Source organism: Epargyreus clarus, unplaced genomic scaffold, assembly GCF_041222505.1.
Source record: "Epargyreus clarus isolate Ecla_fem2 unplaced genomic scaffold, WU_Ecla_fem_2.2 ptg000015l, whole genome shotgun sequence".
NCBI lineage: Eukaryota > Metazoa > Arthropoda > Insecta > Lepidoptera > Hesperiidae > Epargyreus > Epargyreus clarus.
In genome coordinates this window covers 11295264-11315011 of record NW_027332223.1, presented here as the reverse complement: position 1 = coordinate 11315011, position 19748 = coordinate 11295264, and the positions used below count along the sequence as shown (strand labels likewise).

The following is a 19748-nucleotide window of genomic DNA, read 5'->3' as shown; positions in this document are numbered from 1 at the left end:
AGGTTATGTGTTAACTTAATTATAATAATATGTAAAGTCTAAAGAAATAGGAGAAATAATAATAAGTTTAGTAGGTATTTGTAACTGGACCTTTCAATTGGGGGTTTAAATCTCGATTAAACCCAGGCGAGCACTTCTCATTTTTCAAAGTTTATTTGCGTATTAAAAAGTAGTTATCTTAAATGCTTGATGAACATGTGACATCATTTAACCTACTCACATGTTTAGGGAATCGATACGCCTGACAATTAATAAATAATAGTTAAAAAAAACTAAAAAAACAAGCTTTTATTGCTATTCGAACTAAAAACAAGAACAAACAAATTATGTTATTAAAATAATAATTCAATTCAGAGTAAAAAACGTAGGGTTCATTTTACTGCGGTTCATAACTATTCTCTCATAGATAATTGCCAATAGAAAGATTGTAACATTTAAAATACCAAGCACCCCACGCTTTTTTTTAACTATTATTTATTTGTATTTTTTTAGTCTGTGACAAACTCATATTGGGGAATTAATTAATCTAATAAGAATAATGGGAAACTTTTTTTTTTTTTTTTTTAAAACGCTTTCTACACTCACAGCCCCACACTAGGATTCCCTGTGTCGTGGGTGCCATGGACACACACATAGACAAATACACAAACACCCAGACCCAGAAACAGAAATCTAAATTCATCATTTAGATTTCTGTCTGGCCGGGGATCGAACCCGGGACCCTTTGCGCGTCAGACCGGTATGGTGGCCGCTCCGCCACACGGGTCGTCAAACTGTTATCAAATTATTGCATTGTCATCGGTCCTTAATACGTGTGCAAAGTTTAAATTAATCAGAGTTGTGGAAATCGGTGAAAATTGAACTCTAAGATTCCGTTACATATATAAATACAACCCAAGCTAATAAAAGCGTATTAAAAATATTAAAAATGTTCTCAAGGATGTATGAACTTCATACTATGGAAGTTTACCAATCCGCTTTTGACCACACTAGTGAACTCTAGCTTAAACTTTTTTCACTCTGAGAGGAGACCCGTTCCCAACAGTGGGACAGTAATGGGTTGACGTCGACTGGTTTCCATGGGCACTTAACATGGTAGAATGCAGTTTTATTTCCCATAAAACAATATAGAATACGATTGTACAGTAGTAAATAAGTCCCACGCACTTTGTTCTTATAGATTACTGTGATGAAACTTACCTATAAAGTATCTAATTAAGTAAAGTAGTGTTATTGTTAAATATAAACGTTATTGCGGCCTCATCGCTAGTTCGGTTAAGTAATTTTATTTTACCGATCATAACCATTGGAGTATCGAATGCGTAATCAAATATTAATCTTTTATGTATGTGTTCTCTCAGTAACACTCGCGTAAATGTTATGCTATCGCTTATTCAATCGATAATCGTTATTAGGAATGTAAATATATAACGGAGGAGTTTTCCTTTAGTTGTATAAAATATATTGCAAAGTTTACTTCTTCCGATAGGATTAGTTTAGTAAAAGGTAGTTGAATCCTGTGTGGTTCGATTCCGGTGACACCACCGCCACACCTATTTCTGCCTAATTACAGCAGTATTAAGCGTTTCTGTGTTCTGGTTTGAAGTGTGTGGATGGAGACAAAGGTATTTTTCCGAAGCGTTCCAGCTTAGTCCTCAGGTGTACACCTTCTGTCGGTACACCTTCACCGCGCATCTGTGGCCGACCTCAGGTAGGAATATATAATCCAATCTGGGGTTGATTACAGATGTCCATGGGCGGCACTTACCATCAGTTGGACTGCATGCTTGTCTGCTACTCCTATATTTCATAAAAATACATAAAAAAGATAATGAAGAACCTACATTTATTGATGATGTATTCAATTCTGGGAATTGGCTTCCCTAACAACTGCGAAAGGCTTGAGGATATTCTAGGAAGACGGGTATTGGTCAACTTGTTTAGGATAATTTTATATATAGTAAATACCAATATTTATAATCTAGACAGTTTATAATAGTGCATATAGGAATAGTGTTCACCCACTACTGATGAAATAGAGAAAATGTTTACCCGCTGTACATAATTCGCTAATCGCAACGCATTACGTGGAGAAACTTTTGTTTCTTCAAATTACTTTAATAAGGGCGTTACGTTCCGTTATTAAAGTGCGAACTCCATTTATTATTACGAAATGAATAAGTGCATGTAAGTAATTATACTTTTGACACACAATACTGCTATTCACAACGTAAAAAGTAAATTAAAGTTGTGATTACGGCTGTTTTAACATAACAACAATTTCTCATAGTATTCGGTTCTCACAATGTGTAGTTGATTGAGTGCGTATGACGTATTGCTGTGTAAAATAAGGGAGGTTACACACGAGCGATAGTGTGTTGATGAACTAACGACAATTTATGTTGGTGAATGTCACTGCCGCTGGTGAAAGGCGGCGTAAGTCGGCGACGGCTTGCGACAGTCTACGATCGTCGGCCAGGGTTGTGGCTCGTGTGTAAGCTTCCTAAATCGTAGTACTGAGTATTTACAGTAATTTTATTGCTTTGCACACCGTGCCGAGCGTTGCATGTGACACGTATCAAGCTAATCAGTGCTTACAGAAGCCGCAAGTGTACGTGTCGTTGAAATGATCTAGCGGTGTTTGTCAATCTTTATCGGGGCACGGCCCCACTAGTACGAGTACTTACTGGGTACCTACTACTTTGGAATGTCGTGATATTTCGCGACTCTTAGTCTCCGCTGTGTTTAATATCTGTTATATATCTACATAATTATGTAGCAAACGCCTTTAATTAAAATTTTCCAAGTAAACATTTCATTTTGTACCTAATTAGGGGCATAAATACCTACCTAAACATTTTTCTATTTTTCACGGGGGCTTTTAACTTCCAGCAAACGTATAACTTCTACGACCTCTGGGGGGTCACGAAACTTTGAAAAACATTGGTTTACCGCAAAAAGTTATATGAAACATTTTAAGTCGTTACCTTTATAGTCACAAGCGTTGTAGTGCGGCAAAAAGTATTTATTAATCGTCTAAGATTAGACAGAGTGTGTGCTTAAGCGGATCTAGCTTTTTTATAATATAGAAGAAGCAGACGAGCGAGCCCATCTGGTGGTAAGTGGCTACTGCCGCCCATGGACACTTGTAATCAACCTCAGACAGGATTAGATTCCTACCTGAGGTCGGCCACAGATGCGCCGCTACCTCTGAGAACTAAGCTGGAACGTACGTCTCCCTTACCACAACCCTTCAAACCAGAACACAGCAGCATTTAACACTGCTGCTATTAGACAGAAATAAGAGTGGCGGTGGTATCGCCGTAGTTGAACCACAGATCGTTCATCACCTTTTCATTTTAAAAAAACTTTTATATAATAAAAAATAATCATAGTCTGAAATTAACTTTATTTGTACCCCCAGAATTAGGGGAACGCGACACACCATCTCCGGCTCGGCCGTTGCCCCCAGCCACCTCGTGTAACTGTGAGGAGCTGCTGTCAGTGGACTGCCAGCTCGAGACCAAGGAGCTGTGGGACAAGTTTCACGACCTCGGCACGGAGATGATCATCACTAAGACTGGGAGGTAAGTGACCTCAAAAAATTAATTTGTAGGGTATTGGTAGTGTAGAGATGGTTAGCCTAGACAATATGTCTTCGTGTCGTGTTATATTGACAATAACTAAACTACTTTTGTTCTTTTAAAACATTTATTTATCAGTTTTTTTAATTTAGTATTACGTTACATGTAGGCAATATGTAAAATAATTGATTTATATTTTATGCCTGTGCCCGTGACTCGTGTGAAATTGTAGATAACTACCTAAAAAAGGTACGTGTTTTCATATGTACCTATTATTGGTACCTAGTCCGCCTTTATAACGTCTGACTGTACGATACGGGAGTAGGTACATGCAATTGGAGGAGGCCTGGAGTAGAACAAAACATATATACAATATATAATAAGATATGTGTCCAGTGTCCAAAACTCGAGGTTGATAACCTGACCAGTTTAAAGGTATGGTCAATTTCTCTACCTGCTAGTTACGCAAAAACACAGATGTCATGTAACGTTACAATTTTACATTCCAGCAATTCATTCTCTTAATTAATTAGTGGATCTTTCAGCTGCACCAATGTACCACTCAGTCGTCTCATTACTTCGCATCAATCAAAAACGAAAAAGAGTTGAGATACTTAAAATTACGAACACTTAATCAAGTTAATGTGATCTTTCACTCCGCTAAATCGGAGTCAAAATCGAATTCACTCCTCAACCCTAACAAAGGGTAGATTCATCAGGCAAAGTGGCCAATTCTGGAATAATTACTCTGCGGACCAACCCGTCTCTCAACCCTTTAACGAGATAAATTAAAAGTACATTTTTATCCAAACCGTCGTAATGTCGGGCTATAAATCGCAAAGCCCCAAAGACAGCTATGGGGAGGGGAAGATGTTTTTATAGTCACGCGGAGAGGTTTATCTAAATAATTGCGTAGTCGGTGGCGGTGAGCGGAAAATTGGCATTGTGTACGCTGGGGCAATCACCGATGTTGCTTCGACATTAAACACCCTAGACAACGGCTATTCGAGATTAAACGGATAGGAAATGCTCTTTAACTTTTGTATCGAACTATAAAATGATTTTGGCTTTTTGGAATGGCATTTGATTGTAGCTAATGCCAATACTGCCTACGCAAATACAAGAAATAGAGTATCTTTTCTCTGTTTGCAACACGATTTTTTTTGTTATCTAGTAGTCATTGATAACATTTATTGTTATCAAGAAAAATATAGAAAGAAATGAAATATGGTGGAATTACGATCATAGGGCGAATTCTGGTTATTATAATTATTCTGTTTTATACTTTTTCCTACGTTTAAGTAGTGATAATTTTACTTGATTGCTGTAGATAAAATGTAGATAGTATGGGCATATAAATAAACTGAATAACATGGTTTCAGATAAGCTTACTTCACTAACCTATCAGTTATCCTTTAATCTCCTCATTAGAGTAGTTTAACGATATTACGTCATTTAATTAAAGGGGTATATTTTTTTGTAAGGGTGTGTGCATGATCCGGGAGATATAAAAATGTTTGTAAGGGAGTGTGTTTAATCCGTGTATTAGTCCCGTGTCATATGTTCCCGTAACAAGTGCAGGCAAATCACTGCCGGGAGAGTACCGGCTCCCGGGGGAAATGTCTATTGTTACGCTGCGTAACGGGATTGAGACTTCTTGGTACATTAATATTGTTTTTAGCCCCGAAGTAATATTTAAAACATAAGTAGGGACAAGATCGTAGATCTTTAAAAAATGTAGGAAAACGCACGAAGAAGCTATACTTTTGTGAGGTAATTAATTTTTTTTTAACTTGGTTAAAATCAACAGAATCGTGTACTATAAATTAATTATGTGTTACATCGGCGCCCGCAACTCCGATCCACGCTAAACTTTGATACGAGTATGTTTCGGCAAATGTGCCAAAAGAAGAATAATATCAAAAAGCTATAAAACTGAACATTTATTGTATTTATATCAAGAATTGTTATTGTACAATAGAAGTATATTTAGTAAAGTAAATACTAGGTAAGTAGGTACATATAAAACGTAGATAATACGAACTGCCAAAATATATTTACTGAATAAAATAATTAACATAACATAACAATATTTCAAAACTTAATTAACTTTAAGAATTAATTAAGTAATATTATCAATTATTTTTTAATTACCTAAAACAATTTACAATTTTATTTATATTCATATTTATTATTATGTCCATAGGTATGTTTTTCACATTTAATAATTTGTATTCTTCTCTGCTATAATGTATTCTAACTACCTACCTTTTGTTAAAAATATAACCATTCACTGTGATTTTCCTTATGATAAAAGCTTTCCATTTCAAATTTGTTATATAGTTATGTTTTTAGTCCTCAGGAATAGCAATGCATCTGTAATCGATTTTAGGTAGAACCCCTTTTTATAGGAGTTGATTATAGATGTCTATCGGTGTCAGTGATCATCAAATTAATTGTAAGCTATTTCAGTTTTTTTATAATACAGGAGTAGCAGACGAGCATGCAGTCCACCTGATGGTAAGTGGCTACTGCCGACCGACATCTGTAATCCACCCCAGATACGATTAGATTCATACTAAAGGCCACAGATGCGCCGCTTCCCCTGAGGACGAAGCGGAAATGTCTCCCTTACCACACCCTTCAAACCAGAACACCAGTAGCGCTTAACACTACTGTTAATAAGTAGAAATAGGTGTGGCGGTGGTACCGCCTGAGTCGAACCACAAAAAGTTCTACCACTCATGTTCAGTCTTATAAAAGAGATATTACAGTCACTATTGTCAGTTATATATGTACATATAAAAGTTTAAATTTATAACAAGTATCAACACAGCGTGGTCCAGTCGCTGTTGTCTAAATAAGAGATAAATCAAGCCCTCTAATCAAAACGGGGTATCAGGAGCAAATTTTATTGGAGAGGGTGGCGGAGCGTGCTTTTAAATTGCTATACAATGTATTGTCTATTAATTTTTTTACAACAGTTTTATTGTATAAGGGCTGGATTTTCTCTTGTTTTACTTTTAGCTAAATTTTGAAAAACAATCTCCTAAATTTGTCTTTAAACAGTAAGTATCAATATTGAAAATATATGAAAAAATATTTTAGCTACATTTTTTTTTATAATATAGGAGTAGCCGACTAGCATGCAGTCCATCTGATGGTAAGTGGCTACTGCCACCCATGGACATCTGTAATCAACCCCAAATAGGGTTTTATACTCCTACCTGAGGTCGGCCACAGATGTGCCGCTACCTCTGAGGACTAAGCTGGAACGCCTCGGAAAAGTATGTCTCCCTTACCACACCCTTCAAAACGGAACACGGCAGCGCTTAACACTGCTGTTATTAGGCAGTAATAGGTGTGGCGGTGGTGCCGCCAAAGTCGAACCACAAAGGGTTCTACCACCTTCATATTTTTCAATATGAGTAAAGTAGCAAGCAAGCAAACAGTCCATGTGATGTTAAATGGTAACTGCCATAACAGAAACATAAAAACCGCAGCCCGCTACAAATAGGTATGGCGGTGGTAACTCTTCAGTCGAATCTTAGGTTCTGGTTCTACCTTTCAAATGCTATCGTAATATGATACACAGGAACGGAGTACAATAGATAAAGGCGACTACACATAATCTTCGAAACGTGGATAAACCTAATTCTGGAAAATGGTTATGGTACAAGTTGCAACACCAACTTTAAAACCGAGCTGGTTAGTGCTGAACTAACAAAAGCATCCAATAACAGTAAAGTGTGTTATTACTCTCATTTTATGACAAACTTAATATGAAAACATAAAGTGGCCTCTTATCTCCGGACATCCCGTAATACGCTTTATCTTTTTTTATTGCGATGCACAATCCTTTTCTCTCTGTATCGTTGGGGTTGTGCATTTTATCGATATGTAAAATATATACTAAAACTAGCTGACCCGGCAAACGTTGTATTGCCATATAAATAAAAAAATGTTAAGGGTGAACAACCCTTATCATTTAGAGGTATGAAAAATAGATAGTACCCTATTCTCAGATCTACTCAATATGCATGTAAAATTTGGTGAAAATCAGTAAAGCCGTTTCGGAGGAGTACGGTAACTAACATTGTAACACGAGAATTTTATATATAAGATTGTAACATATTCAAAATTTGAAAACTGTGATTCACGTAAGTTTTATCCAAATCGTATTGGGTTTTGATTTGAATACCTATTATCAGTTTAGATCAAGTTTCGTTTTAGTTGAGGCGTTCCCTATGATGGGGACTGTTGATTTCAGAGTTTGTGTCGGATAAAACAAAGATATTATTTTTTTCTGCATCCTAATTTATTTCATAAGTTGATACAAAGATTGAAAGTTGAGCCTAGGTTTTAGAAGACTATCGTATACATTTATTTATACGTGATAAGAAATTTAAAAATGCTTTTTAAAAGTATTATGGAAGAACTATGAGATGCACGTAATTATTTAAAAATATTGCATTTGATTTTGAATATACACAAACCAGTAACCAAGTATCTGGCACTGGTCCATCGGTATTCATTTTGAGTTAAACATACCTAGTTAATAACCATTATGAAACCGACAGCCTACTCAAATAATTATGTAAATAGCTTATAATATACTACGACTATAATATTTTGTTAATATACTCAACAGTTTTAATATTTATTTCAAAAATAATTAGTCGTGATTTATCGATATTTTTACAAGCGCTCTACCGCCCTACCGTCGTGTGACTCGCGAGACGGTCCGCTCCGTTTTATTTATTTTTCATTTTTGATTCGTCGTTTTGATTTACAAGCGGCCATTTTACTGCCGAGTGGACTTTGTTAGAACTAACTGGTGAACGATTTATGTCCGCTCGACCTCAGGACGTTTCCAAAATATTTGGAACCACTCAAAACATCGAGTTTACAACTTCTTTTGTTGCGGTAACACGATTGTAATGATGTATCAAATAAAATACATAGTTACGTTTAAAGGAAGTTAACTGGTACCATAAAGTTGTAATTTGTTTGTATTTGTTATGTATTTGACCGTTTTATTGTTATATATTAATTTATATTGTAATTGAGATTATTAGGTATGTGTGCCGGAAGGTGACACACTTTCGGATGGCCGAATGTCATGGTTTCCGAAATTAATTTCGATTTCCGACTTTAATTTCGAATTATGTTACAACAAAATTATAAGAATCCCCTTTAAAGAGCATCTGGTTGAATAGATGAAAGTGGCATATCGTTTTAGAAATAAAAAAGATGTCAGTTTGAAAATGGAATGTGGTTCGAGCGAGAGGAAAATACGGTGACGAACATAATATACCTAATATTGAATATTGATTGAAAAAGTGAAATGCAGCAGAACGGGAAAGATCATTAAAAAATATGTGACTTATAGAAAAGTAAAATCTGATGTGAGCGTTGAATAAATCCTTACTCCTTATTAATATTATAAATCCGAAAGTAACTCTGTCTGTCTGTCTGGTTGTCTCTTCTTCACGCCTAAACCACTAAACCGATTTTAATGAATTTTGTACAAAGATAGTCTGAGACCCGAGAAAGGACATAGGATAGTTTTTATCCCGGAAATCCCACGGGAACTAGGGATGGCGATCTATGATCGATTAATCGGAGAATCGATCTCTTGGACCCAATACATCGAATATTTTAATCGATATTAGTAAGGATTGAAACGTAAACTATGCATTTGATCAAGTGATGATCTTTAGCAAAGTTGAAGGTACGAATTTTCAGTTTTATGTATGTTAGTCATAGATTAGTAAAGATCACTCACTCCTAACAAGAAAATGTACCCAATTTTGAAAATTGAAATAGTTGCGTAAAAAAGTTTTGCCACGTCTCCGTGCTAAAATGTCCCTAAAATATTTGAAATAATTATTTATTTATTACGTATATTACGCAGTATTAGTTATTTATTCGTAAATTTTCCCTAAAATGTTTTTATTTGTAAAGAATTAAAAAAAAGAACTTACTAATAAGCCGTTTGTGGCTTCATTCAATTTCAAGGCGGCGAAGTATCTTTACCAATCTATGATGTTAGTATGTTATATTATTTTCTTGTTAACGCGGGCGAAGCCGCGGGCAAAAATTAGTAATAAATATGTACTAAAGAGATGTTTCATTGCACGCTTATTACGACATTCGAAACCGCTATTAAAACGTTCCGTCGGAATTGATGCCGCTCGTAGTGTATTTAATGTTACGTTTACACAAATGTGCATCGTATTTATTACTGTACAATGTAATCGATCAAATTGTTGAATAAAAACCAGCTCACAAACACTTTGTTTGAGCAGTGTAGCGCGAAATTGAGAAAGCATTATGGCGAGCGCACATATCTCATACTATTTCAAATACGTTTAGTGATCCGTGTTTTTTAAATACTAGCTGACCTGGCAAACGTTGCCATATAAATAAAAAAATGTTAAGAGTGAACAACCCTCGTCATTTAGGGGTATGAAAAATAGATAGTAGACGATTCTCAGACCTACTGAATATGCATGTAAAATTTGGTGAAAATCGGTAAAGCTGATTCGAAGGAGTACGGTAACTAACATTGTGACACGAGAATATTATATATAAGATATAACCCGAAGCAAACGACCATGTAGTCCAAGCTAGATGACCACTGCCGCCCATGGACATCTGTACCCTTATTTATGTTTTTACGTTTTTACAAAAATGACTGTTTATATTTGTTTACGTATTTGCCTCATACTAAGCGTACTCTGTAATCAATTTCAGATGAGGTTATCCAAAGAGTATAGTAACCTATGTAGAAAGTGTTATCGTTAGAACAGATAATCACAATTCATTCCAATTTCTTGAAATTTAACCTTGTAGCCAATTAACTAAACTTTGTAGTCATGGAGGTATTTAGTATACATACATTTCGCAAAGAAATATACTTTAAGAAAGAAATATATCTGCTACCAATGTTTTTGCAATATTATTTTCAAACAATACTTACATCGCTCATTGTATTTTTTTTGAAAAAAATGATTTTATTACCATTTACGTACAAACTACATCAAGGTTCGGTGATCCAAGCCCATTGTAATTAACGTATCCGCCATTGAGCTGTACGTTGCAGCGTGAACGGAATTATCAATTTCTTAAATGCCGTCTTTGAGCTTATTGATGCACCTGTCTATACTTTCCAAACTAGTATTTTACCGCGAACTATAAACTATATTTAAAGAAGTAATAAAGTTTTGTAATTTTTATCCGAGTCATAAAATTTTATTGACTTTTAAAAATAATTCATAGGTACATAGATTAGTTCCCGCCAATTCAGAAAATACAGATTAAAAATGTGTTCATATATTGGGAGTTAAATAACTACGTAAAATTAATGTACCTACTGTTCGCATAATCGTAGTATGAAAATTATGTTGCTACTAAAATAAGGTGCATTATAGGTACAGTAGTGGTGTGCCGGCCTGGTCATGCAAAGCGTCAATTACTAATCTATGGCGTCAATATAAATTATCTGTATTCGAGGTTATCTATGGTAGCGTATTTTTTTAGATTTCATATAAATATATCACAAATATCTTCATACAAACGTATAGAAGACCCACATCTGTCTCAACCTCACGTTTCAGAAAATGGCGAATAAAACCACGCTAGAAAAATACTGGCACAAAATAACTACATAAAATTAAATTGTTCTTCGCGTAATCGTAGTTATATCAAAATCATGTTGCTACTAAAATAAGGCGCATTATACAGTAGTGGTGTGCCGGCCTCGTCACGCAGAAGCGTCAATATGAATTATCTGTATCCGCAATTTGAGCGATCGGTCGCGGCGCGAATGGTTTTATCGGTTTTTAATAGCTCGACAATTAGCTATCGATGTCGGCGGACGTGACGGCCGTGTAGTCTTGTTGCATCAATATAGTAACTTCACTTCACTAGCCGCTCGATACGGATTCTATTTTATTTAAGTGTTTAAAAAAGATAAAAAAGATACGTACATATCCGAAAATGATAGTGTCACTTACCGTACATTGAATCTGCCGTCAAAATTACGAATGTATTTCCGTAAACATATGCAATATCTGATATGTATTTGAACTGAAATCACAGTAACGTTTATTTAATTTTTTTCTAAATATTATATAACATCGTAATTTTTAGGAACTGCGTACGATTTCGATGAATGTCATAAAACTACAAAATCCAATTCATTCTTAATTACTTTGCAAAATAATAAACCGTTACCCGTTAATTAAAAATAATACGATACTTTGCATGTAAGTGCAACAAAAACGTGGGATTCCCAGCCAACGTCCATAACGCGACGTACTCAAAGTTTTCCTTAGACGTGGACTTTTTGTTAATTACGAATCTCTATCTCTTATACTTATCTTTTGATAACATTGCATGCGCGTATCACGGCCGCTTTAGATTTTGAAGTATTCAGCTACTATTTTATTCTAATTAAAATATGATATAAATCGTTCGAAGCATTTCTAAAGTGAGAGATAACTATTTCCGAAGCAAATTATTTTAATGATAACAGCGTTATCGCATTCTCGAAGGTATTCGTTATATTTAGGTATTTCTCTGATTTAACCGAATTAAAAGAATATGAGGCATTCAAATAATCAAACGATTGCCGCTTTCATTCCGCTCGTGTTACAATATTTGATTGAATATCAGTGAAGATATCTTTATCTTCGGAAGTCGTAAATGAACAGCTGCCGTCGATGCAAGTTCTTTGTGCTAGTTAAAGGTGTCGATCGTTATGAAATTATGGCATTTAACAAACAATATTTAGTGTCGTTTTGACAGTTATTGGAGGCAATGATTATGGCGATTATGGGTGGTTATTATGCGTTTTTTCCCGGGAGGGGCCCGCTCGACAGGTGCCGGCGTACCCATGGACAACCGCTCCAAGGGATTATACCTTACGCCATAGGAAATGTTAATGTTTAGCACGTTATCATTGATACCGACATATTGTAATGAGTTACCTAAAATTAATGTAGGTATGTAGGTCTCTTATAATAGAATCTTGACTGAAAGTATGTGCGAAATATTCATAATATTTAGGTATTATTGTGTCAGAAGTGCTTGCTTTGTTCAGAGGTCGCTTTCAAAAACAATATTTATAAACTTTATAACACTGTTATCGTACTGTAATCAGATTTACAATGAAACTATTAAGGAAATTTATAAATTTAAAACTAACCAGTAGCATTTATTACTAAGTATTACATATTTTTAACGTTATTAGCAGCGGTAGTATTAATAGGTAATCAGTGGTTGGACCATTTACTTTATGGTCTGAGACCGGTTCAATATTAACGATTATTATTGGTTAACGTTTAACAGTTACATGAAATCATGCAGTAAACAGTTGTTACTGTAACGATTATAACCTACTCGGTATTATATAAATAAATAGTGAAGGGCAGCAATCGAATACATAGTTGTAATATTTATGCGATTGCGTTGTCTATAAATTTACCCCTATTTTTACTATTATAGGATATATATATTATATATTATAGGATACTTGCTTTTACTGTAGCAATATACCATACCATACGTAACTTGATATTGTAAATAACATTTTTTTTAAAGATGTGTGTTATGGTGTTTCTTTCGCCGCTTCTTCTCCATAACGAAACACCTTGTGAAGTGGTGGTAGTTGTATTGACATTCAAAAAGTGCTGTGTAAAGAACCTATTCAAAATAGGTTCAAATCAAATCATTTATTTTATATTCAAAATAAAAAAAATGATTTGATTTGATCAATTACATAGTACATTAGAAATACTTACTTTTATTATGTTTAACGCTTAAGTAGCAATAATAAATAACGATATTAGAATTATATAAGAATGATTAATGTTACAGAAGATTTTATTCTTGAAGTTAGTTACAAAAAATTATGTTATCTGAATCTTACCTAAGTATATTTTTTGTTTTATATGCAGTTAGGAAAACCGGTTGTATCCTAAACGGTTGCCTTAAATAACGGTTGATATATTGAGTAATTGTGATTAATAAAGGTATTATCATCATATTTTGGCTAATAAAATGCAACGGCGGCGATAAAACAAGAGCGAAGTCAGGCGAGCGTCGGCTTAGCCGTAATCGGTTTTAATAAATCGACTGGGGGTGCGGGGAGGCCGGGGTGCGGGGTGGGGTCCGACATGTGCATTAAACTTAATTGAAATTTTCGTGGCTACGTGTTATTTTGCACTAATGCACCTTTCAACTTGACAGGCCACGAACTCTGTATCTGTATAAAGAGTTCAACGCTCGCGCCCCCACGCGGATTTGATGAAGATTTATTTATGTTGCATTGTGTGTCTTAGTATGACCTTGATGACGTATTCTTTAGTATATCTTATTTAAGAAAGATGTCAATATGTAGAAGGAAGTTTTAATTTTTATTATAATACTAGTTTTTGCCCGCGGCTTCGCTCGCGTTTAAAAGAAAATGATACGACAATACTAACATACATAAAACTGAAAATTCGTACCTTCATTGGAACGACAGTGGCACCATATGGCGAAAATTGGTCGTACCAACTCTGTAACCTTCGTGGACTCGTGGACAACAACTTTGCTAAAGATCATTGCATTGGGATTTCCGGGATAAAAACTATCCTATGTCCGTTCTCGGGTCTCAGACTATCTTTGTACAAAATTTCATTAAAATCGGTGCAGTGGTTTAGGCGTGAAAAAGAGACAACCAGACAAACAGACAGACAGAGTTACTTTCGGATTTATAATATTAGTAATAATAATATTAGTAAGGATTAGGAAAGACTTTCAATTAAGCTTTTTACTGCTGTCATGTTTAATGTTCGCTTCTATGATATTCTGACTAGACTTGACTGGTAAAGATATAAGATGTCAAATTCGTAATTGTTGCTATATTTTGTAGGTTAATTAGGAATTGAGAATAAATAAAAAAATCGGCAATGCAATGCAACTCGCGTATTTCGCGTGTTTGAATAAAGCTTGGCCAAGTATTCTTTTCCGAGGCGTTCCAGCTTAGTCCTCAGGGGTAGCGGCGCATCTGTGGCCGACCTCAGGTAGGAATATCTAATACTATCTGGTTGATTACAGATGTCCATGGGCGGCAGTAGCCACTTACCATCAGGTGGCTTGCATGCTCGTCTGCTACTCTTATATTATAAAAAAAGTATAAGTATAAGTATAAGAAAATGCACTTTGTAGTAGTTAAATCCACCATTTATCTGCATTGTACAATTTTATTTTCAATTCACAGACAGCTCTGATTCTATCTAGACTGAAATATTTCGACAAGCTCTTATTATAAATTGTACAATGTAACAAAATGGTGGGTTCAAATACCAAGTTTATTTACTTAATTTTATTGCATATTGTAAAAATATTTTTTTACTATATATTTTTTAAACAAGAATACCTCTTCAACTTATGTGCCTACCTAACTATTTTTTTTTGGAAAGTTTTTTATCTGACACTACTTTTGTGTTCACTCACACTAATTTTTTTTTTTTTTTTTTTTATAATATATGAGTAGCAGACGAGCATGCAGTCCACCTGATGGTAAGTGGCTACTGCCGCCCATGGACATCTGTAATCAACCCCAGATAGGATTAGATATTCCTACCTGAGGTCGGCCACAGATGCGCCGCTACCCCTGAGGACTAAGCTGGAACGCCTCGGAAAAGTCTGTCTCCCTTACCACACCCTTCAAACCGGAACACAACAGCGCTTAACACTGTTGTTATTAGGTAGAAATAGGTGTGGCGGTGGTGCCGCCGCAAAATGCAAAGCTCAGCTTAGACTTCGCGGACTATACCTACCTACCCATATAATTTGTTATATTACTTTACAAGTAGCAGGTTTCTTTCAATTATCGATAGAGTAAAACTCACGAAAGAAATAAAATGATAATATTATTATTAAATTAACTTTAATGTATGAAGACAACCTTAATTATAATTTATAATTTTTATGGCTCTATAAAATATCCCGATGACAAAAAAGGTTGTACTGGAGTTCATTTTTCCGTTATTAAAGAGGTGTCTGGATAGCGTCGCGTGACATTGAAAATGTCTTCCTGATATTTAATATCATAATAAAGGGCTTCGAACACAAACGGGAAGGGATCAATTCCTTCATGTCGTAAATGTATGCCTGATTTTCTTAACTTGTATTTTACGACACAATTTCTCTTCTACAGGGTAGCAGTTTCGCTAGTTTTATCGATTTATAGTTTTACTTAATTTCAAAATGTATCGTTATGCGTTTCAAATGTAAGAAAATGTACATTTTGATGGAATATAACTTTCGTATTCATTTGTATGACGTATTCTCGTCTTAAAATGTTGAAATCACAAATCTAAGAAGCATTTTATTCAGAGTCTTATTATTTGTCATATAAAAGCATGAATGTTACGTTCATTATGAGACATATGTTAATATTCATATAACATACATCAATGTTACATTTATCACATATATGTACAATCATTGGCTGAAATATGTTGCAATAAAATGCAATTATCTCCAGCTGATTATGCATAAGTTCTAATTGCGACACGTGCAGTCTCCACTCATTGGTATTTTCAAAAAAGCATGTAGCTCATGTGTCTGAAAGTAACATTAAGGCACTGCTTTAGACAATGGTAAGCACATTGAAATTGTAGATTATCAAGTTTAGAACTAGAACCTATTTTTAAGTTACAGTTCTAAGACGCGTTTTATTTACCAACTATTAATTTTCATATAAAAGCATGAATGTTACGTTCACTATGACATATCTGTATGTTAATAGTCATATACCATTCGTCAATTATCACATATATGTACAATAATTGGTTGAAACATCTCGTGTCTCGGCCGGGCGGCGATAACTTGATTAAAACATGTTGCAATAAAATGCAATTATCTCCAACTAATTATGCATAAGTTATAAATGCGACACGAAGAGTCCCCATTTATGTAGTATTTTCAAAAAAGCCTTATATATTTAAATTTATACTTTATATTATAAACTTATGTATTTCAGCTGCGCTTCTTTATGTCTAAGATTAAATTGTCATGAACATATTGTCACTATTTGCCACACTTGGTTCTACGTTCGATTCCTGGAAATATCAAATATACTTCTAAATATGTAATATGTTTTAAATATAATGAAACATTAAATGAATTCTGTGTCCGGATAATAAATACCTATCCGAATAATTGTAATTCCTTTTTTGTAAATAGAAACACCCAAGCTAAACCACCATAATATCCAGGAGGTACTCAGAACGCACCTACCTGAGTTGTCCTTACTTATTTGCTTCACCAGGAATCAAACTTGGAACTTACAAAACGGATAATTGTCACATTACTGTACCACACCGTACTGTAGGATGCCACATGAAAAGCACCAAACTTTGTATTTATTCATAACACTAAAATGCGATGTAGGTACCTACATACCTACCAATTTGTGTAGCTACATATGTAGCTACCAGTAGTGTTATTTATTTTATTTGGTCATCGATATAATAATGGAGCGGCCTTATTGTAATTTAACCCTAATTGGCGGTTCAGTCGGCGTGTGCGTAATGAACCACAAACGTATTAATATAAACATAAATATTTTAACACATGATGCCGATCCCGATAAAATGGCGATTTGGCGCGAAATGGTCCAGAATCAACGCTCTGTTTATTCTATGTTTGCAATTGCAAAATATTTTATACCTATAGGTATAGCAGAATTAGCAGATTTGTTGCTATCTTAATACGTAAATGAAGCGTTCTAACTTAGTCCTCTTTTATAGCAGTGGTTGTATTGGTGATGCGTATGAGGCTTTCCAGGCTTAGTCTTTAAAGGTAGCAATGAATTTATCGACTACAGAATATCTTATCCTGTTTGAAATTGGTAGAATTCTTCGTAGACTGATTTTGGAGGCAAAACTGCCACATCTATTTCTGCTATAACGACAGAGTTAAGTTCTGCTTTGCTTGAAGGATATCGTAAGTAAGTGAAAATTCCAACTTAGCCTAAAATAGTTGGAACACGTCTGTTGCCGACCGTATTTAGAACTCTAATCCTAGTTGCTGATTATAGATGTCCAAATGCCGCTATGACCCTTAACTAAGAGACAATTCTTAGTCTTCAGGAGTAGAATCTGTTGCTGACCGCAGTCAGGACTCTAATCCTATCTGTGGTTGATTGTGATAGATGTCCAAATGCAGTAATGGCCACTTACCATCAGGCGAGCATACTTATTTGATACTTGTGTCACCTAAAAAAAAGAAAATTAAGACATGTAACTGTGTAACAACAAAAGAAAATTCAACTAATATATTCTGCGGATGTCATAACCAATGAGCAAACATCGTTAAGCATTTGCACAATACAAGCGCATTTCAATTCATTACGATTCGAGCGTCTGACAAAGATTCAAGATTTCTGCATGATTAATGTCGAGGAGCTACTGGTTACGCGGTGTATGTGCACAATGTGCGCCTACGCAGACTCGCTGCCAACTGTCAGCTACCGTGGTGCAACGGATAATGCGTGACCATTTTTGTTATTAGGACAGAGGCTTGCGGTTTATTATAGAATAGTTATTGAAATTGACAGGTCTATATAGGAGTTTTTGAGTAGTTTTTTTGTAAGATTGGGGTAGAAAAACGAACGAGGACATTTGAACGAGCTTCATATAGTATCCGAAGTTGCACAAATGCGTTGCACCTGAGGTGTAGAATGGGTGTAATTTTTTTGTAATTATAATTTATTTGTAAAACAAATAGGTAAATCGTTATGTTTGAAGGTATAGTAAGTCAATATTATGTAGTTTACATTTTTAGCAGGAATGTAGCTGATGATCTTAATGTGCAAAAAAAAAGATACCGGCCGAATTGATAACCACCTCCTTTTTGAAGTCGAATAAAAAGGACATTTTTGACTTTTTTGCGGACAGTGTGACAGATAGCTTAAAACAGGACGTCTGGTCACGATATATACACCGTATCACGCCACACTAAAATACTTCAGGGTATTATCACAAAAATAATTAAAATACGATTACAACCACCAACATTTTTTGTTTCATTAATGAAGTGCGGTTGAGAAGAGCCGTCATTAAGCGAGGATGGTCATTTAACAACCATTAACGCCCAAATAATATGGGATGTTAAATAATTACAAAAAAGTGTAAAGGCAATGATATTGAAAACTATAGATACATTACCTGCCCACTAAACAACACAAAAGTGAGCGAACCGCGAACGCATTGACATGCACACATATGCGCATTTTTCATTTTACTTATCTACATACTACTAAAAATATTTTATAAGGGACAGAGCTATTGGCAAAATATGATAAAAAAGAAAACTAGTGTTTGACATGATTTGTACATTTACACATTCCATAAGAAGGCATTTTGAGGCTTAGAAGACTAAACATACGTATCAATTACTACATTGCGCGAGAGCGACTGGAGTCGACGTACACCAATTGGTGTATTTTGTCTTTCAAGTTTTGTAGTAACCTATCTTTAGTTTATATCAATGTGTGGAGGCTATTGAATTTGAGATGCGCCCGCGCCGGTCGATGAAAGGCTGACGGGCCGACGGAGATTGATTACGTAATCATGGACATCGGGTGATTTCGGGAATCATAGAGAGTAATCATCATCCATCTCACGGCTCGTTGACGTCCCATTGAACATATGATGTGGACCTTAACTGGATAACTAATCGAATTTAATCAATAACTGAGACGTTAGTATGTGGTTCTGTTTTGTATGTAACTGTTTAAAAAGTTTTTATGGCAGGTTGTATGTGTAATACTTATGTAGCTAGTAATGTAGTGTATTTTTTTACTTAAAAAAATGCCGCCTCTCAGCTACCACGATTATTTTTTTACATCACTTATCTAAGAAAATCCGGGCTATCAAGACGAATTAATTATAATTGATCCTTAATTACAAAAATATGTTTACAAGCTTCGAGGATAAGATGTAAAAAGATAATGTAAGAAAGAAACAAACATACAAAGAAAGGCGCGAAATCTTAACCCATCCCTGCGATCGGGTAAAAAAATCCCAAGCGCGTGCCCATTTTAGCACGTACAAAAGTATTGTTTGGCTCCATAACGGACTATTCAGCACGACGTGATCC

The 19748-nt window shown here is 35.1% G+C and overlaps 1 protein-coding gene across 2 annotated transcripts in view; it reads left to right on the top strand.

Annotated features, from left to right (window-relative positions):
• mid (midline) overlaps positions 1 to 19748 on the top strand; it is a 146696-nt gene that overhangs the window by 37822 nt on the left and 89126 nt on the right. For both annotated transcript variants that reach the window (XM_073080749.1, XM_073080748.1), the window contains one exon: positions 3425 to 3587. In XM_073080749.1, the coding sequence (XP_072936850.1) occupies positions 3425 to 3587 (163 nt within the window). The remainder of the gene's footprint in view (positions 1 to 3424; positions 3588 to 19748) is intronic.